This window comes from Crinia signifera, chromosome 7 (assembly GCF_055691185.1).
Source record: "Crinia signifera chromosome 7, ASM5569118v1, whole genome shotgun sequence".
Lineage (NCBI taxonomy): Eukaryota > Metazoa > Chordata > Amphibia > Anura > Myobatrachidae > Crinia > Crinia signifera.
This window is the reverse complement of record NC_139223.1, coordinates 169632044-169659825: the sequence shown is the minus strand read 5'-3', so window position 1 is coordinate 169659825 and position 27782 is coordinate 169632044. Positions and strand designations below refer to the sequence as shown.

At 54.5% G+C, this 27782-nt stretch overlaps 1 protein-coding gene across 4 annotated transcripts in view; it reads left to right on the top strand.

Annotated features, from left to right (window-relative positions):
- Window positions 1–18019, top strand: part of PARP14 (poly(ADP-ribose) polymerase family member 14) — a 90251-nt gene extending 72232 nt beyond the window's left edge. For 3 of the 4 annotated variants that reach the window (XM_083154314.1, XM_083154315.1, XM_083154313.1), the window contains 2 exons: window positions 7558–7896; window positions 17615–18019. In XM_083154314.1, coding sequence (XP_083010440.1) covers window positions 7558–7896; window positions 17615–18004 — 729 coding nt within the window. In that variant the 3' untranslated portion in view covers window positions 18005–18019. The remainder of the gene's footprint in view (window positions 1–7557; window positions 7897–17614) is intronic. The other variant, XM_083154316.1, reaches the window with a different exon arrangement.
- Window positions 18020–27782: the final 9763 nt, after the last annotated feature.

Sequence of the window (27782 nt, the reverse complement as noted above, 5' to 3'; positions counted from 1 at the left end):
TGGCCAGAAGTCGTCTCTATTGTGATTGTCAAACCACAATATAACACTACATTTACACTCTAAACAGGTACCGCGTTCTGGGTGTCTAGGGTGTGACATGGAATAAAACCATCAATGTGAATGTGCAAATCTCTTTTGTTTATTGATCCACCTTCGCCACTATCTATTCCTTTCCCTAAAAATATAATCTGAATTCTCATCCAGAAAGATCCATAATATTTCACCCTCCGGAAGTTCTGATATCTCTAAGAAACTGTTTGGACATATGATTGGGAGACTGCACCTGTTTATTGGTACCCAATTAAAAAACCAGGGATAGGGTTTGTCAACTAGGTTCTGAAGAACCTCTATTTCTAGATGACAACCCAATACTAGAACAGTTTGTCTGATCTGGTCTTTCTGTACATCAATTGTGGCTTTAAACTCTGTTGGTTTTGTTACTGCAATTAATTTTGGTTCCCTATGATAATCTTTTTTTATATCATACCATAAGATTATACTGCTCTTACACTCTGCACAAGTTCCACGTGGTGACATAGGTCATAGAGAGCACTATTCCATAAGAGCTGTGTCCTAATGGGTTCAATGTAACACTGTGTACACACAGTACAACTTAGCATGAAATTTTAGATGACACTGAACCTTATTCACCTTAATATTTACCAGACAGTCAGACAACACAAAACATTTTTACAGATTTCCTTCTACAGCGTTAACCGAAGTGATACTGCAGGGTGTAATCTTTCATGCTGGTTCCGTGAAGGTAACCGTTGTAGCCAATCATTCACTCAACATTTACTTTAGACAGAACAGTATAACAAACATTTGCAATGTCACAAAGGATTATTACAACATACAATGCATTGTTAAATGTGTGATCTGAATAAATCGGGTTTCTTTTTTGATTGTTTTATAAGGAGACAGAAATGTATAATTGTGCTCTAATAAAAGGTGCTAGCTATGATACAAACAGTGTCTGAGTTGAGTAAACACGATTAAAAAATCAATCAGTTATTTCTTTTTAGTTTTAGTCAGAGACTGCTTGTATCTTCCAGCGAAGAGCGAGTACCATTAGATCTCTCCTTTAAAGTATCAATCCCGGGCTCGCCCCCAGATGATGGATCGTAATAATGACCTTCGATTTATTGTCAGTCACCCCTTGGCACCAGTTGCTGAATCGATTCAGGAGAGTAAAAGAGTAATGACACAAGACAAGTATGGTCTATTTCCTCTAATACTCTAAAGTTTTTAATGGCAAAGCATACATCTTTATAGGAATACACAATCATGCCCTTCCCTTTAGAGGTTGGGTCTTAAGGAGAAATTCATACATATTCATATATGATCCTCCCCAATGGGGAGGATTTAAAATCCAAAGTTAGGTTCAGACCATGATCTGCGTAACAAGCGTAAGCACGTTTGTCGTCCATCTTGTATCACTGGGGTGGGATTTAAGCTATCTTGTGACACCCTAATGCTGAGTTGTCTGGAAAATTCCACTAAACTGTTTACTGTCTCAAAGGAAGCTGCTCTAAGGGATCTATTCTGCTTTCTCAAACCACGAGGCCATAGCATCTGGACACACTTCCTCTTCCATACAGTTTGTGGTCGGCCATTTCCTTTGAGCTCTTAGCTCGTTACTTCCTCTAAGCTCAGTTTCACAAACCCAGCAGAAACAGTTACAGAGGTCAAACGTTTTCCAGACTAAATGGATTTGTAAAAGCTATGTAATCTTAAATGATTAAACATAATGATATATAAACATATATTCAAATATAAGGGGGGTTTAAATAACGCTATCAATACCTCATTCTGAGAGGAAGAGGAGGTATAAGCAGCCACAGCCATGTAATGTTTGGAGGGCCGTCTGTTTTGCTGAAGGATGGGGATTTTATTAGTCTGTCTGTAGCAGACACAGACACAGCTTCCTCCATCCTTCAGCGCTGAGGAAAAATCTGACCTCAGGGGGTGGGGCTTAGCCTTATATACAGCAGGTGCATGTGACTAGAGTGCACCTGCATGACCTGCAGTATATGTGCACTGCCTGTGCACATGTCATGCATCAGCAGCTAAGCTCCCTACTCCCCTGGCTGTGGTAAGGTAAGTGAAAATTTTATTTCACTATACCATTCCAGCGTATGTCGGGAGGCTTACACCATAACCCACCAGCTGTTGCTAGGTGGCAAGCCTCCCGACAAACAAAGAGGGAAGTGCAGGAGCAGAGCATTGTGAAAATGGCTACCACCATAGAGGGACAAAACTAAAGACAATCGGGGTTATTCAGGGCTGATTGCTGATGGACGAATTAGCAGTGCCGTGCAATCAAATAGCTGCCGCCCAGAGTGAAATAACGCCATATGCAAGTTCGCAAATGGCTTGGAAAGAGATTGCCAATTGGAGACTAGCTGCAAATCCATTCGCCATGAAATGGTTTTTCCACTGTGTAAAAACTAAAGCTGGCATCATAGACCCTCCCTGAAAATTTAAAAAAGACAAGAGAAAATGTGGGGCTGTGCGCTAGGGACACTGTCTCTGAGGAAGCCGCTGAAGTCCTACTAGGCGGGGAAACGCGTAAGCCATAGCACTATCTGGTACCAGTTCTTACCACTTGGCTCTCTCTACTGTGGGCTGACCCTGACAAGGAGAAGTGGGAGTGTAAACCCAACAAGGAATTGGGAGCCAAGAACCCACAACCTGACCAAGTGTGGACCCTTATATGCTAAAGTGGGATTGCTAAATCCATTAAGGAATCAAGAGCCAATTTATCTCACCAAATGTATTGGTTCACTATCTTTTGGATACAAAATCTTCAATAAAGAGAAAATAATTTAACATTGCCTGAAAGATGTGGTAATTATATCCCCTCCAAATGCTTGCACCCTATAAACTTGCTAAAAACTGCTTCAATATATATCTTTTCAAGTGCCTGCACTATAAAAGCCTAACTTCAAAACCCTAGGCTAATAAGCCTCATTTCTAAACCCTATCTAAAAGCTGCATGAAAACTAACAGCTGTTTGCGAAATACCCACAAGCTTGCTATCTTTATTTACTAACATCTTGTTTTGATAATCCTGGCCATTCATTCTTTTTTGGTCATCGACTCTTTAAAATATTACTGTGCACATTTTCTGTCAGTGATTAGTAATTGTGTTTTAGCGTAGAAAAGGTATAATTATATCTATGTATGTTTTAATTATTTTTTTATTAAAATATTAATTCCATTATAGCGCAGTTTATATTGTTTTTTTTTCTTGTTCCTCCCTGAAAATGCCTGGGCACACCTGTTTTTTTTCCATGACATATGTCATTGCCCCTGTCACATACATGGGTTAGGTTACAGTGAGGCTGCAGGTAGAAGAGGTTAGGGTTAGACTGCGGGAGGTTAGGCTGCAAGGAGAAGAGGTTAGGGTTAGGCTGCGGGAGGGGGAGAGTTAGGCTGCAGGCGGGGGAGGTTAGGGTCAGGCTGCAGGAGGGGGAGGTTAGGGTTAGGCTGCAGGAGGGGGAGAGTTAGGCTGCAGGAGGGGGAGGTTAGGGTCAGGCTGCAGGAGGGAAAGCTAGGGTCAGGCTGCGGGATGGGAGGTTAGGGTCAGGCTGCGGGATGAGAGGTTAGGGTCAGGCTGCGGGAGGAGAGGTTAGGGTTAGGCTGCGGAGAGGGAGGTTAGGCGGATGAGAGGTTAGGGTTAGGCTGCGGGGAGGGGATGTTAGGGTTAGGCTGTGGGAGGGGGAGCTTAGGCAGTGGGAGGTTAGGGTAAGGATGCGGGAAGGGAGGTTAGGCTGCAGGAGGAGAGGTTAGGCTGCAGGGAGGAGTTAGGGTTAGGCTACAGGAGGGGGAGGTTAGGGTTAGGCTGCCGGAGGTTAGGGTTGGGCTGCTGGAGGGGGAGGTTAGGGTTAGGCTGTAGGAGGGGAGGTTAGGGTTAGGCTGCGGGAGGGGAGGGTTAGGCTGCAGGAGGAGAGGTTAGGGTTAGGCTACAGGAGGGGGAGGTTAGGGTTAGGCTGTAGGAGGGGAGGTTAGGGTTAGGATGCGGGAAGGGAGGTTAGGCTGCAGGAGGAGAGGTTAGGGTTAGGCTACAGGAGGGGGAGGTTAGGGTTAGGCTGTAGGAGGGGAGGTTAGGGTTAGGATGCGGGAAGGGAGGTTAGGCTGCAGGGAGGAGTTAGGGTTATATGTCCAGGGTGTGCAGTTTAGGGCCCCTCCCCCATGTACTATATATTGTGTATTCATACACACTGGAAGGAACTAGAGACACCTTCCTCCTTAACTAGCACCCCACCCACCTGTCCCAGATTGTTTTTAATTAGGTTGGAGTCCCAACATTCAAGACTGCACACCTCAGCTTGGCACTATGAGGGTAAGTCCTACTGTACATATATGCTGAGTGTTAGTCTGTGGGACTGTGTTTGGGGCGCAGGGCTCTTTGGGCTGCTGTTGCAGGGCTGCTCAATGGCATCATATCGTACACTTTCCATCACCCCTTTAGTTTGTTTAGTATATATGTAGCACCCTTCACATTTATTATTACCTCTTACTTAGGTAAGTCTTATCACATATAATTTACCCTATCCCTTTTACTATCCCTTCAATTTCACACTAATGTGATGCCATGGGGTGGCTCTGCTGGGCTGGCCTGGTGGGGTCCTGTGCCCTGGACCTGTCTCAGAGTAGTGTTAGGGACTTGTCCTATTGAGGTAACCTGGATGCGGTGGACAAGCCCATAATAATGGCCATCATTATGCTAATAACCTCAAATGCAATATAGCAAAGATATCAAAAGGTCTAGCATTTATATTTAGTGTGCACCTGCAAACTCCTCCTTCTACTTGCTGCAGTACAGGTCTCAGCAGGTAGCACCTCATGTGTCCAGGGTGTGCAGTTTAGGGCCCCTCCCCCATGTACTATATATTAGGGTTAGGCTGCAGGAGTTAGGGTTAGGCTGCAGGAGGGAAGGTTAGGCTGCAGGAGGAGAGGTTAGGGTTAGGCTGCGGGAGGGGGTGGGTTAGGGTTTAGGCTGTGGGAGGGGAGCTTAGGGTAGGCTGCTGGAGGGCAGGTTAGGGTTAGGCTGCTGGAGGGCAGGTTAGGGTTAGGCTGTGGGAGGTTAGGGTTAGGCTGCGTGGAGGGGATGTTAGTGTTAGGCTGTGTGGAGGGGATGTTAGGGTTAGGCTGCGTGGAGGGGATGTTAGGGTTAGACTGCGGGGAGGTTAGGGTTAGGCTGCGGGGAGGGGAGGTTAGGGTTAGGCTGCAGGGAGGGGAGGTTAGGGTCAGGCTGCGGGAGGGGAGTTTAGGCTGCAGGAGAAGAGGTTAGAGTTAGGCTGCAGGAGGAGAGGTTAGAGTTAGGCTGCAGGAGGAGAGGTTACGGTGAGGCTGCAGGTAGAAGAGGTTAGGGTTAGACTGCGGGAGGGGAGGTTAGGGTTAGACTGTGGGAGGTTAGGCTTAGGCTGCAGAGAGGGGAGGTTAGGGTTAGGCTGCGGGGGGGAGGTTAGGATTAGGCTGTGGGAGGATAGTGTTAGACTGCGGGGAGATTAGGGTTAAGCTACGGGTTGGGGAGGTTAGGATCAGGCTGTGGGAGGGGAGGTTAGGGTTAGGCTGTGGGAGGTTAGGCTGCGGGAGGTGGAGGTTAGGGTCAGGCTGCGGGAGGGGGAGGGTTAGGCTGCAGGAGGGGGAGGTTAGGGTCAGGCTCCGGGATGGGGAGTTTAGAGTTAGGCTGCGGGAGGAGAGGTTAGGGTTAGGCTGTGGGAGGTTAGGGTTAGACTGCGGGAGGGGTTGTTAGTGTTAGGCTGCAGGAGGGGAGGTTAGGGTTATGCTGCAGGAGGGGAGGTTAGGGTTAGGCTGCAGGAGTTGAGGTTAGGGTTAGGCTGCAGGAGGGGAGGTTAGGGTTAGACTGCGGGAGGGGTTGTTAGTGTTAGGCTGCAGGAGGGGAGGTTAGGGTTAGGCTGCAGGAGGGGAGGTTAGGGTTAGGCTGTGGGAGGGGAGGTTAGGGTTAGGCTGCAGGAGGGGAGGTTAGGGCCAGGCTGCGGGATGGGGGGGTTAGGGTTTGGTGGGAGTAGAAGGTTGGGCTGCGGTAGGGGAGGTTAGGGTTAGGCATAGGTTGCGGGTGGTTTGGGTTAGGCTGCGGGAGGGGAGGTTAGTGTAAGGCTGCAGGAGGGGAGGTTAGGGTGCAGGGAGGGGAGGTTAGGCATAGGCTGCGGGGAGGGTTAGGCTGCGGGATGGGGGGGTTAGGGTTAGGCTGCGGGAGGGGAGGTTAGAGTTAGGCTGCAGGATGGGAGGTTAGGGTTAGGCTGTGGGAGGGGAGGTTAGGGTTAGGCTGTGGGAGGGGAGGTTAGGGTTAGGCTGCAGGGAGGGGAGGTTAGGGTGAGGTGGGAGTAGAAGGTTGGGCTGCAGAATGGTAGGTTAGGCTGCGGGAGGGGAGGTTAGGGTTAGGCTGCGGGAGGGGAGGTTAGGCATAGGTTGCGGGGAGGGGAGTTTAGGGTCAGGCTGCGGGGAGGGGAGGTTAAGGTCAGGCTGCGGGGAGGGGTGGTTAAGGTCAGGCTGAGGGGAGGTTAGGGTTAGGCTGCGGGAGGGGTAGTTAGGGTCAGGTTGCAGGAAGGGAGGTTTGGGTTAGGCTGCGGGGAGGGTATATTTGGGTTTGAATGAGGGAGGGGGAGGTTATGGTTAGGCTACGGGAGGGGAGGTTAGGGGGAGGTTAGGCTGTGGGATTATAGTGTTAGACTGCGGGGAGATTAGGGTTAAGCTACGGGTTGGGGAGGTTAGGGTTAGGCTGCAGGAGGGGAGGTTAGGGTTAGGCTGCGGGGGGGTTAGGGTCAGGCTGCTGGGAAGGAGGGTAGAAGGTTAGCATACTTACCCTAGGTCTATTGTGATGCCAGGATCCCATTCCCAACCCCCGGAAACAGTAGTGAGGGCCGTATAGAAGGAGAGCGGCTTCCTGCAACTGCCAAAATGAATAGCTAGAGGTGTTGGTGCTGTCGGTGGCCACTGAATGTTTATTTTTGGGTTGGCACAGATGGCAGCGCTGGTAACAAAAAAATGTTTTACTTAGAAAAGATGGAATATGGTTATTAGGTCGACCCTATTAGGGTCGACAGGTGTCAATGTCGACATTAGTTTTTCGCAATTTTTGTGAGCCTACATGTGCCGATAGGCGGTATTTCATGCCCTACCGTCCACTATGGCGTGGTGGGAAAATAGAATAGTGTGTCGAGCAGTGGTACACTTAGATGGTGTCTGTCGACTGTGTCAACCTTCGGGGGGGGGGGGGGAGGGGGGGAACGTGATTAACTCATGTCTTTTTTTTTACTGTAGACCTTCACATTGTCAACCTAATGATTGTGTCAACCTTTCGACCCTGTCAACCTTACCCATGTTGACCTATATCAGGTGTTTGCTTAAGGCCTGTTGACCTTCTGTGGTCGATCCAATGCATGCCGACTTAATTTGGGTCTACCCAATGACCCGTGCCCAAAAAGACTTAATAACACAGAATCCAGGGCTGCTTTCTTATGATGCAAATAGTTTTATTGGTGAATGTGTGATGTTTTGTTCCGGTCTTGTTTTGCCTGCATTCAGACGACCCGTCCCCGGCCAGGACAGCGTTTCTCTGGTACCAGCCATACAGCCTACAAGGATACGAGGGCCGATGATCAGGATAATAAATGTCCTATTTGTCTGGACGACATGAAGGAGAAAAAAGCTCTTAAATGTAAGCATGAGTTTTGCCCTGACTGTCTGCAGAAAGCCATGGCCCATAAGCCCGTCTGCCCGATATGTGGTGCCTCGTACGGAACGGTTACTGGAAACCAGCCCGATGGGACTATGGTACACCATGTTAATGCAGGGTCTCTGCCGGGATTTCCGAAATGTGGAACTATAGAGATTAATTACAACATCCCGAGCGGCATTCAGACGGTGAGTGCGGTGTTGAACAGTACAAATGTACTAAGCATGGATATACTGTAATGTGACAGTCTCTGTTTAGAAAGGGAAACCTCCTGTCCTTGTTGGCACATCCGACCCATACACTGGTGAAGCCAAACTGGCCCATGAGGGTGTGGTATAGCTCACAGACTGTTCTAGTCAATAGGCTGACCCCAAAAGCTCAACATGAGTTTTCCCTGTTCTTTAGGTGTCCGTGTCAACACCAGAGCATGTGTGCCCCAAATAGTGTTCAGCGTCCCCTCGCTTGCCTCGCTTCTCGGATATTCAAGTATGAAAAAAAATCCCCAAACCGCATTTTGACCTTTTTCATGTGTCAATCATTGCTATGTGGACCTTTTGACCTTGTAACCCATATTGTATGTCAGCCTGTTGACCTAGACATGTCAGCCGCCAGTAGTGGACTGTTAGGATTAGGCTGTGGAAAGGGAAGTTAGGTTGAGGTTGTGAGAGGGCAGTGTTGGGGTTAGGCTGAGGGAGGAGAGGGTTAGGCTGCGGGAAGGAAGGTTGGGCTGAGGGAGGATAGGTTAAAGTGAGGTTGTGGGAGGAGAGGGTTAGGCTACAGGAGGGGATGGTTATGGTTAGGCTGCGGGAGGGGGAGGTTAGGGTTAGGCTGCGGCAGGAGAGGTTAGGGTTAGGCTGTGGCAGGAGAGGTTAGGGTTAGGCTGCGGCAGGAGAGGTTAGGGTTAAGCTGCGGCAGGAGAGGTTAGGGTTAGGCTGCGGGGGGGAGGTTAGGGTTAGGCTGCGGGGGGAGGTTAGGGTTAGGCTGTGGCAGGAGAGGTTAAGCAGCCCATACACGCTGCTTTGTGGGCGTGCTTTCCGTGCTGTACTAGCACGGATCACATTGCATTGCATTGCATGTGCATCCGTTGTGCATGCGATGCAATGTGATGAAATCTAAGTACAAAAAGTATGTGCAAGCACATACTTTTTGTACTTAGGTTTCATCACATTGCATCGCATGGCATGCACAACGGATGCACATGCAATGCAATGTGATCCGTGCTAGTACAGCACGCCCACAAAGCAGCGTGTATGGGCTGCTTTAGGGTTAGGCTGCGGGGAGGGAAGGTTAGGGTTAGGCTGCGGGGAGGGAAGGTTAGGGTTAGGCTGAGTGGGGAGGTTAGGGTTAGGCTGCGGGGAGGGGAGGTTAGGGATAGGCGGAGGGCAGGTTAGGGATAGGCGGAGGGGAGGGGAGGTTAGGGTTAGGCTGCGGGGAGGTTAGGGTTAGGCTGTGGGGAGGGGAGGTTAGGGTTAGGCTGCGGGAGGGGAGGGTTAGGCTGCGGGAGGGGAGGTTAGGGTTAGGCTGCAGGAGGGGAGGTTAGGGCTAGGCTGCAGGAGGGGAGGTTAGGACTAGGCTGCAGGAGGGGAGGCTAGGGTTAGACTGCAGGAGGGGAGGTTATGGTTAGACTGGCCGAGGGGAGGCTAGGGTTAGACTGCAGGAGGGGCGGTTAGATTTAGGCTGCGGGAGGGGAGATTAGGGTTAGGCTGCGGGAGGGGAGGTTAGGGTTAGGCTGCGGCAGGAGAGGTTAGGGTTAGGCTGCGGCAGGAGAGGTTAGGGTTAGGCTGCGGGGAGGGAAGGTTAGGGTTAGGCTGCAGGGAGGGAAGGTTAGGCGGAGGTTAGGGTTAGGCGGAGTGGAGGGGAGGTTAGGCTGAGGGGAGGTTAGGGTTAGGCGGAGAGGAGGGGAGGTTAGGCTGTGGGGAGGGGAGGTTAGGGTTAGGCTGCGGGGAGGGGAGGTTAGGCTGTGGGAGGGGAGGGTTAGGCTGCGGGAGGGGAAGTTAGGATTAGGCTGTGGGAGGGGAGGTTAGGCTGCGGGAGGGGAAGCTTAGGGTCAGGCTATGTGAGGGGAGGTTAGGGTTAGGCTGCAGAAGGGGAGGTTAGGCTGCGGGAGAGGAGGTTAGGGTTAGGCTGCGGGAGGGGAGGATAGGGTTAGGCTGTGGCAGGAGAGGTTAGGGTTAGGCTGCGGCAGGAGAGGTTAGGGTTGGGCTGCAGGGACCTAAGGTTAGGGTTAGGCTGCGGGGAGGGGAGGGAAGGTTAAGGTTAGGCTGCAGGGAGGGAGTTTTAGGCTGCCTGAAGGAGGGTTATGGTTGGGCTAAGCTTGTGGAAGGTGAGGGTTAGGCTACAGGAGGGGATGGCTAGGGTTAGGCTACGGGAGGGGGAGGTTAGGGTTAGGCTGCGGGAGGGGGAGGTTAGGGTTAGGCTGCGGCAGGAGAGGTTAGGGTTAGGCTGCGGCAGGAGAGGTTAGGGTTAGGCTGCAGGGACGTAAGGTTAGAGTTAGGCTGCGGGGAGGGAAGGTTAGGGTTAGGCTGCGGGGAGGGAAGGTTAGGGTTAGGCTGCGGGGAGGGAAGGTTAGGGTTAGGCTGCAGGGAGGGAAGGTTAGGGTTAGGCTGCGGGGAGGAAAGCTTAGAGTTAGGCTGCGGGGAGGGGAGGTTAGGGTTAGGCTGTGGGGAGGGGAGGTTAGGGTTAGGCTGTGGGGAGGGGAGGGTTAGGCTGCGGGAGGGGAGGTTAGGATTAGGCTGCAGGAGGGGAGGTTAGGCTGCAGGAGGTTAGGGTTACGCTGCAGGAGGGGAGGCTAGGGTTAGACTGCAGGCGGGGCGGTTAGGTTTAGGCTGCGGGAGGGGGGGGTTAGGCTGCGGGAGGGGAGATTAGGGTTAGGCTGCGGTAGGAGAGGTTAGGGTTAGGCTGCGGCAGGAGAGGTTAGGGTGAGGCTGCGGCAGGAGAGGTTAGGGTTAGGCTGCGGGGAGGTTAGGCGGAGGGGAGGTTAGGGTTAGGCGGAGGGGAGGTTAGGGTTAGGCGGAGGGGAGGTTAGGGATAGGCGGAGGGGAGGGGAGGTTAGGGTTAGGCTGTGGGGAGGGGATCTTAGGGTTAGGCTGCGGGAGGGGAGGGTTAGGCTGCGGGAGGGGAGGTTAGGGTTAGGCTGCAGGAGGGGATGTTAGGGTTAGGCTGCGGGAGGGGAGGTTAGGGTTAGGCTGTGGGAGAGGAGGTTAGGGTTAGACTGCGGGAGGGGAGGTTATGGTTAGGCTGGCCGAGGAGAGGGTAGGGTTAGACTGCAGGAGGGGCGGTTAGGTTTAGGCTGCGGGAGGGGAGGTTAGGGTTAGGCTGCGGGAGGGGAGATTAGGGTTAGGCTGCGGGAGGGGAGGTTAGGGTTAGGCAGCGGCCAGGAGAGGTTAGGGTTAGGCTGCGGCAGGAGAGGTCAGGGTTAGGCTGCGGGGAGGGAAGGTTAGGGTTAGGCTGCAGGGAGGGAAGGTTAGGGTTAGGCGGAGGTTAGGGTTAGGCAAAGGGGAGGTTAGGGTTAGGCTGAGGGGAGGTTAGGGTTAGGCTGTGGGGAGTTTAGGGTTAGTCTGTGGGGAGGGGAGGTTAGGGTTAGGCTGCGGGGAGGGGAGATTAGGCTGCGGGAGGGGAGGGTTAGGCTGCGGGAGGGGAGGGTTAGGCTGCGGGAGGGAAAGTTAGGATCAGGCTGTGGGAGGGGAGGTTAGGCTGCGGGAGGGGAAGGTTAGGGTCAGGCTATGTGAGGGGAGGTTAGGCTGCGGGAGAGGAGGTTAGGGTTAGGCTGCGGGAGGGGAGGTTAGGGTTAGGCTGTGGCAGGAGAGGTTAGGGTTAGGCTGCCGGGAGGGAAGGTTAGGGTTAGGCTGCGGGGAGGGGAGGGAAGGTTAGGGTTAGGCTGCAGGGAGGGAGTTTTAGGCTGCCTGAAGGAGGGTTATGGTTGGGCTAAGCTTGTGGAAGGTGAGGGTTAGGCTACAGGAGGGGATGGCTAGGGTTAGGCTGCGGGAGGGGAGATTAGGGTTAGGCTGCGGGACGGGGAGGTTAGGGTTAGGCTGCGGCAGGAGAGGTTAGGGTTAGGCTGCGGCAGGAGAGGTTAGGGTTAGGCTTTGGCAGGAGAGGTTAGGGTTAGGCTGCGGGGAGGGACGGTTAGGGTTAGGCTGCGGGGAGGGAAGGTTAGGGTTAGGCTGCGGGGAGGGAAGGTTAGGGTTAGGCTGCGGGGAGGTTAGGGTTAGGCTGTGGGGAGGGGAGGTTAGGCTTTGGGGAGGGGAGGGTTAGGCTGCGGGAGGGGAGGTTAGGGTTAGGCAGCAGGAGGGGCGGTTAGGTTTAGGCTGCGGGAGGGGGGTTAGGCTGCGGGAGGGGAGATTAAGGTTAGGCTGTGGCAGGAGAGGTTAGGGTTAGGCTGCTGTAGGAGAGGTTAGGGTTAGGCTGCGGGGAGGGAAGGTTAGGCAGAGGGGAGGTTAGGGTTAGGCTGCGGGGAGGGGAGGTTAGGGTTAGGCTGCGGGGAGGGGACGTTAGGCTGCGGGAGGGGAGGGTTAGGCTGCAGGAGGGGAGGGTTAGGCTGCGGGAGGGGAAGTTAGGATCAGGCTGTGGGAGGGGAGGTTAGGCTGTGGGAGGGGAAGGTTAGGGTCAGGCTATGTGAGGGGAGGTTAGGCTGCGGGAGAGGAGGTTAGGGTTAGGCTGCGGGAGGGGAGGTTAGGGTTAGGCTGTGGCAGGAGAGGTTAGGGTTAGGCTGCCGGGAGGGAAGGTTAGGGTTAGGCTGCGGGGAGGGAAGGTTAGGGTTAGGCTGCAGGGAGGGAGTTTTAGGCTGCCTCAAGGAGGGTTATGGTTGGGCTAAGCTTGTGGAAGGTGAGGGTTAGGCTACAGGAGGGGATGGCTAGGGTTAGGCTGCGGGAGGGGGAGGTTAGGGTTAGGCTGCGGGACGGGGAGGTTAGGGTTAGGCTGCGGCAGGAGAGGTTAGGGTTAGGCTGCGGCAGGAGAGGTTAGGGTTAGGCTTTGGCAGGAAAGGTTAGGGTTAGGCTGCGGGGAGGGACGGTTAGGGTTAGGCTGCGGGGAGGGAAGGTTAGGGTTAGGCTGCGGGGAGGGAAGGTTAGGGTTAGGCTGCGGGGAGGTTAGGGTTAGGCTGTGGGGAGGGGAGGTTAGGCTTTGGGGAGGGGAGGGTTAGGCTGCGGGAGGGGAGGTTAGGGTTAGGCTGCAGGAGGGGAGGTTAGGCTGCAGGAGGTTAGGGTTAGGCTGCAGGAGGGGAGGCTACTGTTAGACAGCAGGAGGGGCGGTTAGGTTTAGGCTGCGGGAGGGGGGTTAGGCTGCGGCAGGAGAGGTTAGGGTTAGGCTGCTGTAGGAGAGGTTAGGGTTAGGCTGCGGGGAGGGAAGGTTAGGCGGAGGGGAGGTTAGGGTTAGGCGGAGGGGAGGTTAGGGTTAGGCGGAGGGGAGGTTAGGGTTAGGCGGAGGGGAGGGAAAGTTAGGGTTAGGCGGAGGGGAGGTTAGGGTTAGGCGGAGGGGAGGTTAGGGTTAGGCTGTGGGGAGTTTAGGGTTAGGCTGTGGGAGGGGAGGGTTAGGCTGCGGGAGGGGAGGTTAGGGTTAGGCTGCAGGAGGGGAGGCTAGGGTTAGACTGCAGGAGGGGCGGTTAGGTTTAGGCTGCGGGAGGGGGGGTTAGGCTGCGGGAGGGGAGATTAGGGTTAGGCTGCGGGAGGAGAGGTTAGGGTTAGGCAGCGGCAGGAGAGGTTAGGGTTAGGCTGCGGTAGGAGAGGTTAGGGTTAGGCTGCGGCAGGAGAGGTTAGGGTTACGCTGCGGGGATGGAAGGTTAGGGTTAGGCTGCAGGAGGGGGAGGTTAGGGTTAGGCTGCGGGAGGGGGAGAGTTAGGCTGCAGGAGGGGGAGGTTAGGGTCAGGCTGCAGGAGGGAAAGCTAGGGTCAGGCTGCGGGATGGGAGGTTAGGGTCAGGCTGCGGGATGGGAGGTTAGGGTCAGGCTGCGGGAGGAGAGGTTAGGGTTAGGCTGCGGAGAGGGAGGTTAGGCGGATGAGAGGTTAGGGTTAGGCTGCGGGGAGGGGATGTTAAGGTTAGGCTGTGGGAGGGGGAGCTTAGGCAGTGTGAGGTTAGGGTTAGGATGCGGGAAGGGAGGTTAGGCTGCAGGGAGGAGTTAGGGTTAGGCTACAGGAGGGGGAGGTTAGGGTTAGGCTGCCGGAGGTTAGGGTTGGGCTGCTGGAGGGGGAGGTTAGGGTTAGGCTGTAGGAGGGGAGGTTAGGGTTAGGCTGCGGGAGGGGAGGGTTAGGCTGCAGGAGGAGAGGTTAGGGTTAGGCTACAGGAGGGGGAAGTTAGGGTTAGGCTGTAGGAGGGGAGGTTAGGGTTAGGATGCGGGAAGGGAGGTTAGGCTGCAGGAGGAGAGGTTAGGGTTAGGCTACAGGAGGGGGAGGTTAGGGTTAGGCTGTAGGAGGGGAGGTTAGGGTTAGGATGCGGGAAGGGAGGTTAGGCTGCAGGGAGGAGTTAGGGTTATATGTCCAGGGTGTGCAGTTTAGGGCCCCTCCCCCATGTACTATATATTGTGTATTCATACACACTGGAAGGAACTAGAGACGCCTTCCTCCTTAACTAGCACCCCACCCACCTGTCCCAGATTGTTTTTAATTAGGTTGGAGTCCCAACATTCAAGACTGCACACCTCAGCTTGGCACTATGAGGGTAAGTCCTACTGTACATATATGCTGAGTGTTAGTCTGTGGGACTGTGTTTGGGGCGCAGGGCTCTTTGGGCTGCTGTTGCTGGGCTGCTCAATGGCATCATATCGTACACTTTCCATCACCCCTTTAGTTTGTTTAGTATATATGTAGCACCCTTCACATTTATTATTACCTCTTACTTAGGTAAGTCTTATCACATATAATTTACCCTATCCCTTTTACTATCCCTTCAATTTCACACTAATGTGATGCCATGGGGTGGCTCTGCTGGGCTGGCCTGGGGGGTCCTGTGCCCTGGACCTGTCTCAGAGTAGTGTTAGGGACTTGTCCTATTGAGGTAACCTGGATGCGGTGGACAAGCCCATAATAATGGCCATCCTTATGCTAATAACCTCAAATGCAATATAGCAAAGATATCAAAAGGTCTAGCATTTATATTTAGTGTGCACCTGCAAACTCCTCCTCCTACTTGCTGCAGTACAGGTCTCAGCAGGTAGCACCTCATGTGTCCAGGGTGTGCAGTTTAGGGCCCCTCCCCCATGTACTATATATTAGGGTTAGGCTGCAGGAGGGAAGGTTAGGCTGCAGGAGGAGAGGTTAGGGTTAGGCTGCGGGAGGGGGTGGTTTAGGGTTTAGGCTGTGGGAGGGGAGCTTAGGGTAGGCTGCTGGAGGGCAGGTTAGGGTTAGGCTGCTGGAGGGCAGGTTAGGGTTAGGCTGTGGGAGGTTAGGGTTAGGCTGCGTGGAGGGGATGTTAGTGTTAGGCTGCGTGGAGGGGATGTTAGGGTTAGACTGCGGGGAGGTTAGGGTTAGGCTGCGGGGAGGGGAGGTTAGGGTTAGGCTGCAGGGAGGGGAGGTTAGGGTCAGGCTGCGGGAGGGGAGTTTAGGCTGCAGGAGAAGAGGTTAGAGTTAGGCTGCAGGAGGAGAGGTTACGGTGAGGCTGCAGGTAGAAGAGGTTAGGGTTAGACTGCGGGAGGGGAGGTTAGGGTTAGACTGTGGGAGGTTAGGCTTAGGCTGCAGGGAGGGGAGGTTAGGGTTAGGCTGCGGGGGGGGGGGGGGAGGTTAGGATTAGGCTGTGGGAGGATAGTGTTAGACTGCGGGGAGATTAGGGTTAAGCTACGGGTTGGGGAGGTTAGGATCAGGCTGTGGGAGGGGAGGTTAGGGTTAGGCTGTGGGGAGGATAGGGTTAGGCTGTGGGAGGATAGTGTTAGACTGCGGGGAGATTAGGGTTAAGCTACGGGTTGGGGAGGTTAGGATCAGGCTGTGGGAGGGGAGGTTAGGGTTAGGCTGTGGGAGGTTAGGCTGCGGGAGGTGGAGGTTAGGGTCAGGCTGCGGGAGGGGGAGGGTTAGGCTGCAGGAGGGGGAGGTTAGGGTCAGGCTCCGGGATGGGGAGTTTAGGGTTAGGCTGCGGGAGGAGAGGTTATTATTAGGCTGTGGGAGGTTAGGGTTAGACTGCGGGAGGGGTTGTTAGTGTTAGGCTGCAGGAGGGGAGGTTAGGGTTATGCTGCAGGAGGGGAGGTTAGGGTTAGGCTGCAGGAGGGGAGGTTAGGGTTAGGCTGCAGGAGGGGAGGTTAGGGTTAGACTGCGGGAGGGGTTGTTAGTGTTAGGCTGCAGGAGGGGAGGTTGGGGTTAGACTGCGGGAGGGGTTGTTAGTGTTAGGCTGCAGGAGGGGAGGTTAGGGTTATGCTGCAGGAGGGGAGGTTAGGGTTAGGCTGCAGGAGGGGAGGTTAGGGTTAGGCTGCAGGAGGGGAGGTTAGGGTTAGACTGCGGGAGGGGTTGTTAGTGTTAGGCTGCAGGAGGGGAGGTTAGGGTTAGGCTGCAGGAGGGGAGGTTAGGGTTAGGCTGCGGGAGGGGAGGTTAGGGTTAGGCTGCAGGAGGGGAGGTTAGGGCCAGGCTGCGGGATGGGGGGGTTAGGGTTTGGTGGGAGTAGAAGGTTGGGCTGCGGTAGGGGAGGTTAGGGTTAGGCATAGGTTGCGGGTGGTTTGGGTTAGGCTGCGGGAGGGGAGGTTAGGGTAAGGCTGCAGGAGGGGAGGTTAGGGTGCAGGGAGGGGAGGTTAGGCATAGGCTGCGAGGAGGGTTAGGCTGCGGGATGGGGGGGTTAGGGTTAGGCTGCGGAAGGGGAGGTTAGAGTTAGGCTGCAGGATGGGAGGTTAGGGTTAGGCTGTGGGAGGGGAGGTTAGGGTTAGGTTGCGGGAGGGGAGGTTTGTGTCAGACTGTGGGGCGGGGAGGTTAGGGTGAGGTGGGAGTAGAAGGTTGGGCTGCAGAATGGTAGGTTAGGCTGCGGGAGGGGAGGTTAGGGTTAGGTTGCGGGGAGGGGAGGGGAGTTTAGGGTCAGGCTGCGGGGAGGGGAGGTTAAGGTCAGGCTGCGGGAGGGGTGGTTAAGGTCAGGCTGAGGGGAGGTTAGGGTTAGGCTGCGGGAGGGGTAGTTAGGGTCAGGTTGCAGGAAGGGAGGTTAGGGTTAGGCTGCAGGAGGGGAGGTTAGGGTTAGGCTGCGGGGGGGTTAGGGTCAGGCTGCTGGGAAGGAGGGTAGAAGGTTAGCATACTTACCCTAGGTCTATTGTGATGCCAGGATCCCATTCCCAACCCCCGGAAACAGTAGTGAGGGCCGTATAGAAGGAGAGCGGCTTCCTGCAACTGCCAAAATGAATAGCTAGAGGTGTTGGTGCTGTCGGTGGCCACTGAATGTTTATTTTTGGGTTGGCACAGATGGCAGCGCTGGTAACAAAAAAATGTTTTACTTAGAAAAGATGGAATATGGTTATTAGGTCGACCCTATTAGGGTCGACAGGTGTCAATGTCGACATTAGTTTTTCGCAATTTTTGTGAGCCTACATGTGCCGATAGGCGGTATTTCATGCCCTACCGTCCACTATGGCGTGGTGGGAAAATAGAATAGTGTGTCGAGCAGTGGTACACTTAGATGGTGTCTGTCGACTGTGTCAACCTTCGGGGGGGGGGGGGGGGAACGTGATTAACTCATGTCTTTTTTTTACTGTAGACCTTCCCATTGTCAACCTAATGATTGTGTCAACCTTTCGACCCTGTCAACCTTACCCATGTTGACCTATATCAGGTGTTTGCTTAAGGCCTGTTGACCTTCTGTGGTCGATCCAATGCATGCCGACTTAATTTGGGTCTACCCAATGACCCGTGCCCAAAAAGACTTAATAACACAGAATCCAGGGCTGCTTTCTTATGATGCAAATAGTTTTATTGGTGAATGTGATGTTTTGTTCCTGTCTTGTTTTGCCTGCATTCAGACGACCCGTCCCCGGCCAGGACAGCGTTTCTCTGGTACCAGCCGTACAGCATACAAGGATACGAGGGCCGATGATCAGGATAATAAATGTCCTATTTGTCTGGACGACATGAAGGAGAAAAAAGCTCTTAAATGTAAGCATGAGTTTTGCCCTGACTGTCTGCAGAAAGCCATGGCCCATAAGCCCGTCTGCCCGATATGTGGTGCCTCGTACGGAACGGTTACTGGAAACCAGCCCGATGGGACTATGGTACACCATGTTAATGCAGGGTCTCTGCCGGGATTTCCGAAATGTGGAACTATAGAGATTAATTACAACATCCCGAGCGGCATTCAGTCGGTGAGTGCGGTGTTGAACAGTACAGATGTACTAAGCAGTGATATAATGTGACAATCTCTGTTTAGAAAGGGAAACCTCCTGTCCTTGTTGGCCCATCCGACCCATACACTGGTGAAGCCAAACTGGCCCATGAGGGTGTGGTATAGCTCACAGACTGTTCTAGTCAATAGGCTGACCCCAAAAGCTCAACATGAGTTTTCCCTGTTCTTTAGGTGTCCGTGTCAACACCAGAGCATGTGTGCCCCAAATAGTGTTCAGCGTCCCCTCGCTTGCCTCGCTTCTCGGATGTTCAAGTATGAAAAAAAATCCCCAAACCGCATTTTGACCTTTCTCTTTCCTCCACTAGGTGACACTGGAGAGTTACAGTGGGGAATAGAAGGCGACCACAGGGAGCTTGGGCACTTTAGAATAAATTAATAGTGACTAACTCCTCCCCTTCTACTTCCTCTCCTAGGCAGTTTTAGCATGTGCCCTGCGGGAGCTGGGTGCGTTCAAGGCTCACTCCTGAGCTTTATAATTTTTTTTTTTTTTTTTTTTAATAAATAATGATGCTACAATCAGCAAAGAGGACAGGCAGGTAGCTCCCTGTCCCTACCTGCCTGCGACGCGGGCGCTGTCGGCAGGTCCGGTCGCAACTGCATGCAGTTCGCCTCCGGTACCTGGCTGCAGGATCCACTGATCCTGGAGTCCCGTCGCCGCTGCTTGCAGCGCGCCTCGAGGACCACTCAGCATGCCGCACCCGACAGCTACGGCAGGGGTAAGTATAACACTGATTCCCCGCTAGCGGGGGATTCAGTGTAAAAAGCCGCGGCAGCGCACTTTTAAACACGGCGCCATTCCTGAGAAGCGAGAGCGCGGCATGCTGGGTACTTCCGCTTCCTCCTTCTTGGTAGGAGCGGCGGCCATTGAAGCAGCAGCGTGATCCGCGGCTCCCTCGAAGCGTCTGTGAAGTGCCGGTGACCCTGGTTCAGTGAGTCACAGCGGGACATAGGAGGTCAGGGCAGCTTGGACTGTGTCCAAAAAGGTCCCTTAGCCGGCGCAAGTTATATTTATATACAGTGCGCGTAGCGGCCTCGTGGCAGACTCTGCCTCTTTCCTATACCTCCTCTCCTGTCCGGTATTCCATCTTTCTCTCCTTTCTGTGTAAGATTGCGGAGTGTATGATGGCTGGTAAAAAGATTGCGTGCAAACAGTGCAGCAATAAGTTCGCGCCACACGCGGAGGGCGCCATTTTATGTCCCTCATGTACTGCATCCCCAGCCCCCACCCCAACTACATCGGGGCAGGAACCTCCTGTATGGGCTTCACAATTGTCTACAGTAATTTCTCAGCTAGCTTCTGAGTTATCTTCTGCCAGACAAGATAGGGATGCAGCCAGGGATCAGCAGGCAGAGTTAACCTCTGCTGTGGAGAGTTTGTCTAGAGCATTGCATGCAGACACCTCTTCCCCCCCTCCCCCTAGACTGGCTTCTGCTAGTAGGATGTTTCCTCAGGTCCCTCTGTTAGATGATACAGATGATGACATGCCAGCTCTAGAGGAGGGTGAATTTCATGACCCTGATGCTCAGCCTGATGCTGAGCCTGATGCTCCGCTTATGCAGGACACTGAGGTCCCTTCTCAGGGTTTAGAGGACTTAATACAAGCAGTCCGGTTAACCCTCAATGTAGCAGAGGAGGTGAGACCGGCTGCGCGTCCCTCAGTGTTTGCTAAAAGGCAAAAACAGTCTGCATATTTCCCAGCCTCAGAGGAGCTGGATGAACACTTGCAAAAAGCCTGGTTACACCCAGACAAAAAGTTTCAGGTTTCTCAGAGATTTTTCACTGCCTATCCTTTTCCTAAGGATGCTAGAAAGTCATGTGAGACGCCACCTGCTGTTGATTCTTCGGTATCACGTTTGTCTAAAAAGACAGTGTTACCCATCCCAGGTGCCTCTACCCTAAAAGATGTGTCTGATAGGCGGTTAGAGAGTGCTCTGAAGAATGTTTATACAGCCGCTGGTCTTTTACAACGTCCGGCACAGGTGGGTTGCTGAGTCAATAGGGCCATGGAGGTATGGGCATCCCAGGTGGCCTCCTCTCTAGACCCAGGGGCAAGTGATATGTTGCTCTTAGTGGAACACATACGTGAGGCTGCAGGTTACTTGGTTGAAGCCTCTTCAGACGTTTGTATGCTTGTGGCCCGTATTTCTGCTCTCTCAGTTTCTGCTCGCCGTACTCTTTGGTTGAGACAGTGAATGCAGATGCCGACTCCAAAAAGGCGGTGGAGGCATTACCCTTTGCTGGGGAGGCCCTCTTTGGTCCAGAGCTGGACAAAATGATTTCGCAGGCCACTGGGGGTAAGTCTCAGTTCCTGCCCACTGCAGCCCCTCCCCCACGTAGGTCATTTCCTACTACTGGAGGGCAGTCCTTTCGGTCCTTTCGGCCCACCCCCAGATTCAGGGGTAGGTCTAGGGGAGCGGCTTCTAGCTCCAGAGGCTTCCGAGGAAGAGGCAGAGGATCAGCCAGTGCTCCAATACTTGATGCAAAGGTTACCTCAAAGCCCTCAGCATGACTCCCCCAGCTCCTGTCCAGATCACAGGGTGGGAGGCCGGCTTCTCTTTTACCATCAGGTATTGGCCCGGTTCATGCAAGGATGCATGGGTAAAGGACCTGGTAGCAGTAGGCTACAAGATAGATTTCTTGTTGCCTCCTCCTCAACGGTTTTTCCCCACAGGTTTGCCAGCTTCTCAGGAAAAAGGCAGGGCCTTACAGGCCGCCATCCAAAAGCTCAGGGATCAAGGGGTGGTTATCCCGGTCCCGGAACCAGAAAGGGCAAGGGGTTTCTATTCCAGCCTTTTTCTGGTTCCCAAGCCGGACGGCTCAGTGAGACCCATCTTGAACCTGAAGCAGCTCAACCCTTTTCTGCGGTTCACTCGCTTCAAGATGGAGTCTCTCCAGTCTGTCATTGCAGGCCTGGAACCAGGGGAGTTTCTTGTATCCATCGATATCAAAGATGCATACCTGCATATCCCAATCTGGCCTCCTCACCAGGCATTCTTGCGGTTTGCGGTCCAGAACTATCACCTACAGTTCCGAGCCCTCCCATTCGGCCTCTCCTCTGCGCCTCGGGTATTTACCAAAGTGATGGCTGTCATGATGGAAATACTCAGGGCTCAGGGAGTTACCATTGTCCCTTATTTGGACGACCTTCTGCTGAAGGCTCCGTCCAAGGAGGTTCTGCTGCACAACATCCAACTGACACGTCGGACCCTGGAGTCCCATGGCTGGATGCTCAACATCCAGAAGTCACAGCTGATCCCATCGCAGAGGATCCTGTTCCTAGGGATGATTCTGGACACTGTCCAGAGAAGGGTGTTCCTCCCCATGGACAAGATCTTGTCCCTGCAGGAAGCGGTTCGACTGGTGCTGCAGCATCGAACAGTCACAGTTCTCCTTTGCACAAAGCTGCTGGGAAGGATGGTGGCCACGTTCGAGGCGGTGCAGTACGGGCGGTTTCGATCTCGCCCCTTCCATCTGTGTCTGCTCCGCCAGTGGACAGGCTCACACCTGTTTCTACAGCAGAGGATCTCTCTCTCCCATCAGGCTCGAGCGTCACTGGCGTGGTGGCTCAACTCCAGCAACCTGCAGGAGGGGAGGAGGTTCGCCATTCACAATTGGACGCTCCTCACCACGGACGCCAGCCTCAGGGGCTGGGGAGCGGTCACGCTGGGCCTCCACTTCCAAGGACTGTGGACCCCGGAGGAAGCACAGATGTCCATCAACGTGCTGGAACTGCGAGCAGTGTATTACGCCATGCTCCGGGCAGAAGTGGTTCTCCGGAACAGGGACATCAGGGTGCAGTCCGACAATGCCACGGCGGTGGCTTACATCAACAAGCAGGGAGGCACCCGCAGCCGTGCAGCGATGAGAGAGGTAAAGAGGATTCTGTGCTGGGTGCAGGAGCACGCAGGGGCCGTGTCCGCCATTTTCATTCCAGGCGTGGAAAATTGGGAGGCGGACTACCTCAGCCGGCGGGACGTACACCACGGAGAGTGGTGTCTGAACCCTCTGGTCTTCCAGACCCTGACCCGTCGGTGGGGTTGTCCGCAGATAGACATGATGGCCTCCAGACACAACCATCAGTTGCCCCGGTACTGCGCCCGGACAAGAGATCCACAGGCGGTGGCTGTGGACGCTCTCACGGCACCCTGGACGGATCAGTTCCTTTACATCTTTCCTCCAGTGCCTCTAATCCCTCGGGTTCTGCAGAGAATCCGACGGGAGTCGGTGACGGTGATGTTCATTGCCCCGGACTGGCCTCGCCGGTCGTGGTACACGGTACTAACAGGCCTGTTAGTAGACGAGCCATGGCCTCTGCCTCTTTGCGAAGACCTGCTAACACAGGGTCCGTTCGCCTGTCCCAACTTACAGCAGCTTCATTTGACGGCATGGCTGTTGAGAGGTCCATCTTGAGGAAGGCAGGGATCCCGCAGGCGGTGATTCCAACCATGATAGGAGCCAGGAAGCAGGTTACCTCGGTGCATTACCACCGCATTCGGAGGGCCTATGTGGCCTGGTGCGAATCCAGGGGGGTTTCTCCGGTGAGCTTCAAACTGGCCAGATTACTGCTATTCTTGCAAAAGGGTTTGGCCTCAGGACTCCGGCTGGGGTCCTTGAAGGTTCAGGTATCCGCCCTCTCCATTTTTTTCCAGAAGAAGCTGGCTCTTCTTCCTCAGGTACAGACTTTCTTCCAGGGGGTGTTGCGGCTGCAACCTCCCTTAAGACCTCCTACTGCTCCATGGGACCTGGATGTGGTACTGGCTTTTCTCCAGTCCTCTGTATTTGAGCCCATGGAGGAGGTGGAACTAAAATACGTCACCTGGAAGACTGTCATTCTTTTGGCCTTGGCTTCAGCTAGAAGGGTGTCGGAGCTCAGTGCTCTTTCTTGTAAGGCACCCTTCTTACGTTTCCATGAGGATAGAGCGGAGCTGCGCACCTCTAGTGTTTTTCTCCCAAAGGTGGTCTCGGCCTTCCACATTAACCAACCTATTGTGGTGCCGGCCTTTCGGGAGGACTCACAGGAGTCTAGGGCGCTGGACGTGGTCCGGGCCTTGCGAATTTACGTGGCCAGAAACAGAGTCTGTACGTAAGTCGGATGCCTTATTTGTCCTCTATGACTCCTTGCGTCCTGGTTGGCCAGCCTCCAAGCAGGCACTGGCCAGGTGGATCAGATTGACAATTCGTCAAGCTTATGTGGCCTCCTCTAGGGTGCCACCTTCTTCAATTTCCGCCCATACTACAAGGTCGGTGGGTACCTCCTGGGCGGCTGCCCGTGGAGTTTCTATACAAGATCTATGTAGAGCGGCTACGTGGTCTGGTCAGAGGACCTTTGTCCGCTTTTACAAGTTTTACACTTTTGCGGCGGCCGCTTCGCGGTTTGGCCGTTCTGTGTTAAGGGGTTCTCAGCGTCATCCCACCCGTGTTGGGAGCTCTGGGACGTCCCCACTGTAACTCTCCAGTGTCACCTAGTGGAGGAAAGAGAAAGGGGATTTGTACTTACCGTTAAATCCTTTCTCAGACTCCATAGGTGACACTGGACGCCCACCCGACGCTGTCTCTCCGGTTTACTGTTTGGTTTTCAGGTTGGTCAATTACCTGAGGTTAAAGAGACTACTGTACTCAGTCTGAGTTCTAAGTTTTACTAAGTTTTATGGATGAGTTCATTCTGTTATGAATGCTATTCTTCAAACTATATGTTCACTCTATGTGAGTGTGTGTGTGACTTGTTATGTTAAGTTTGACCTCCTCTCGGAAGTGGGTTGTTTTTCCTTTCTTCCAGCTCCCTCCGGGCACATACTTAACTGCCTAGGAGAGGAAGTAGAAGGGGAGGAGTTAGTCACTATTAATTTATTCTAAAGTGCCCAAGCTCCCTGTGGTCGCCTTCTATTCCCCACTGTAACTCTCAGTGTCACCTATGGAGTCTGAGAAAAGGATTTAACGGTAAGTACAAAATCCCCTTTTTTCATGTGTCAATCATTGCTATGTGGACCTTTTGACCTTGTAACCCATATTGTATGTCAGCCTGTTGACCTAGACATGTCAGCCGCCAGTAGTGGACTGTTAGGATTAGGCTGTGGGAAGGGAAGTTAGGTTGAGGTTGTGAGAGGGCAGTGTTGGGGTTAGGCTGAGGGAGGAGAGGGTTAGGCTGCGGGAAGGAAGGTTGGGCTGAGGGAGGATAGGTTAAAGTGAGGTTGTGGGAGGAGAGGGTTAGGCTACAGGAGGGGATGGTTATGGTTAGGCTGCGGGAGGGGGAGGTTAGGGTTAGGCTGCGGCAGGAGAGGTTAGGGTTAGGCTGTGGCAGGAGAGGTTAGGGTTAGGCTGCGGCAGGAGAGGTTAGGGTTAAGCTGCGGCAGGAGAGGTTAGGGTTAGGCTGCAGGGGGGAGGGTTAGGGTTAGGCTGCGGGGGGAGGTTAGGGTTAGGCTGTGGCAGGAGAGGTTAAGCAGCCCATACACGCTGCTTTGTGGGCGTGCTTTCCGTGCTGTACTAGCACGGATCACATTGCATTGCATTGCATGTGCATCCGTTGTGCATGCAATGCAATGCAATGTGATGAAATCTAAGTACAAAAAGTATGTGCAAGCACATACTTTTTGTACTTAGGTTTCATCACATTGCATCGCATGGCATGCACAACGGATGCACATGCAATGCAATGCAATGTGATCCGTGCTAGTACAGCACGCCCACAAAGCAGCGTGTATGGGCTGCTTTAGGGTTAGGCTGCGGGGAGGGAAGGTTAGGGTTAGGCTGCGGGGAGGGAAGGGTTAGGGTTAGGCTGAGGGGAGGTTAGGCTGCGGGGAGGGGAGGTTAGGGATAGGCGGAGGGGAGGTTAGGGATAGGCGGAGGGGAGGGGGAGGTTAGGGTTAGGCTGCGGGGAGGTTAGGGTTAGGCTGTGGGGAGGGAGGTTAGGGTTAGGCTGCGGGAGGGGAGGGTTAGGCTGCGGGAGGGAAGGTTAGGGTTAGGCTGCAGGAGGGGAGGTTAGGGTTAGGCTGCAGGAGGGGAGGCTAGGGTTAGACTGCAGGAGGGGAGGTTATGGTTAGACTGGCCGAGGGGAGGCTAGGGTTAGACTGCAGGAGGGGCGGTTAGGTTTAGGCTGCGGGAGGGAGGTTAGGGTTAGGCTGCGGGAGGGGAGATTAGGGTTAGGCTGCGGGAGGGGAGGTTAGGGTTAGGCAGCGGCAGGAGAGGTTAGGGTTAGGCTGCGGCAGGAGAGGTTAGGGTTAGGCTGCGGGGAGGGAAGGTTAGGGTTAGGCTGCAGGGAGGGAAGGTTAGGGTTAGGCGGAGGTTAGGGTTAGGCGGAGGGGAGGTTAGGGTTAGGCGGAGTGGAGGGGAGGTTAGGCTGAGGGGAGGTTAGGGTTAGGCGGAGAGAAGGGGAGGTTAGGGTTAGGCTATGGGAAGGGGAGGTTAGGGTTAGGCTGCGGGGAGGGGAGGTTAGGCTGTGGGAGGGAGGGTTAGGCTGCGGAGGGGAAGTTAGGATTAGGCTGTGGGAGGGGAGGTTAGGCTGCGGGAGGGGAAGGTTAGGGTCAGGCTATGTGAGGGGAGGTTAGGGTTAGGCTGCAGAAGGGGAGGTTAGGCTGCGGGAGAGGAGGTTAGGGTTAGGCTGTGGGAGGGGAGGATAGGGTTAGGCTGTGGCAGGAGAGGTTAGGGTTAGGCTGCGGCAGGAGAGGTTAGGGTTAGGCTGCAGGGACCTAAGGTTAGGGTTAGGGTGCGGGGAGGGGAGGGAAGGTTAGGGTTAGGCTGCAGGGAGGGAGTTTTAGGCTGCCTGAAGGAGGGTTATGGTTGGGCTAAGCTTGTGGAAGGTGAGGGTTAGGCTACAGGAGGGGATGGCTAGGTTAGGCTACGGGAGGGGGAGGTTAGGGTTAGGCTGCGGGAGGGGGAGGTTAGGGTTAGGCTGCGGCAGGAGAGGTTAGGGTTAGGCTGCGGCAGGAGAGGTTAGGGTTAGGCTGCAGGGACGTAAGGTTAGAGTTAGGCTGCGGGGAGGGAAGGTTAGGTTAGGCTGTGGGGAGGGAAGGTTAGGGTTAGGCTGCGGGGAGGGAAGGTTAGGGTTAGGCTGCAGGGAGGGAAGGTTAGGGTTAGGCTGCGGGGAGGAAAGCTTAGAGTTAGGCTGCGGGGAGGGGAGGTTAGGGTTAGGCTGTGGGGAGGGGAGGTTAGGGTTAGGCTGTGGGGAGGGGAGGGTTAGGCTGCGGGAGGGGAGGTTAGGGTTAGGCTGCAGGAGGGGAGGTTAGGCTGCAGGAGGTTAGGGTTAGGCTGCAGGAGGGGAGGCTAGGGTTAGACTGCAGGAGGGGCGGTTAGGTTTAGGCTGCGGGAGGGGGGTTAGGCTGCGGGAGGGAGGATTAAGGTTAGGCTGCGGCAGGAGAGGTTAGGGTTAGGCTGCGGTAGGAGAGGTTAGGGTTAGGCTGCGGCAGGAGAGGTTAGGGTTAGGCTGCGGCAGGAGAGGTTAGGGTTAGGCTGCGGGGAGGTTAGGCGGAGGGGAGGTTAGGGTTAGGCGGAGGGGAGGTTAGGGTTAGGCGGAGGGGAGGTTAGGGATAGGCGGAGGGGAGGGGAGGTTAGGGTTAGGCTGCGGGGAGGTTAGGGTTAGGCTGTGGGGAAGGGAGGTTAGGGTTAGGCTGCGGGAGGGGAGGGTTAGGCTGCGGGAGGGGAGGTTAGGGTTAGGCTGCAGGAGGGGATGTTAGGGTTAGGCTGCGGGAGGGGAGGTTAGGGTTAGGCTGTGGGAGAGGTGGTTAGGGTTAGACTGCAGGAGGGGAGGTTATGGTTAGGCTGGCCGAGGGGAGGGTAGGGTTAGACTGCAGTAGGGGCGGTTAGGTTTAGGCTGCGGGAGGGGAGGTTAGGGTTAGGCTGCGGGAGGGGAGATTAGGGTTAGGCTGCGGGAGGGGAGGTTAGGGTTAGGCAGCGGCCAGGAGAGGTTAGGGTTAGGCTGCGGCAGGAGAGGTCAGGGTTAGGCTGCGGGGAGGGAAGGTTAGGGTTAGGCTGCAGGGAGGGAAGGTTAGGGTTAGGCGGAGGTTAGGGTTAGGCGGAGGGGAGGTTAGGGTTAGGCTGAAGGGAGGTTAGGGTTAGGCTGTGGGGAGGGAGGTTAGGGTTAGGCTATGTGAGGGGAGGTTAGGCTGCGGGAGGGGAGGTTAGGCTGCGGGAGGGGAAGGTTAGGGTCAGGCTATGTGAGGGGAGGTTAGGCTGCGGGAGAGGAGGTTAGGGTTAGGCTGCGGGAGGGGAGGTTAGGGTTAGGCTGTGGCAGGAGAGGTTAGGGTTAGGCTGCGGGGAGGGGAGGGAAGGTTAGGGTTAGGCTGCAGGGAGGGAGTTTTAGGCTGCCTGAAGGAGGGTTATGGTTGGGCTAAGCTTGTGGAAGGTGAGGGTTAGGCTACAGGAGGGGATGGCTAGGGTTAGGCTGGCGGGACGGGGAGGTTAGGGTTAGGCTGCGGCAGGAGAGGTTAGGGTTAGGCTGCGGCAGGAGAGGTTAGGGTTAGGCTTTGGCAGGAGAGGTTAGGGTTAGGCTGCGGGGAGGGACGGTTAGGGTTAGGCTGCGGGGAGGAAGGTTAGGGTTAGGCTGCGGGGAGGGAAGGTTAGGGTTAGGCTGCGGGGAGGTTAGGGTTAGGCTGTGGGGAGGGGAGGTTAGGCTTTGGGGAGGGGAGGGTTAGGCTGCGGGAGGGGAGGTTAGGGTTAGGCTGCAGGAGGGGAGGTTAGGCTGCAGGAGGTTAGGGTTAGGCTGCAGGAGGGAGGCTACTGTTAGACAGCAGGAGGGACGGTTAGGTTTAGGCTGCGGGAGGGGGGTTAGGCTGCGGGAGGGGAGATTAAGGTTAGG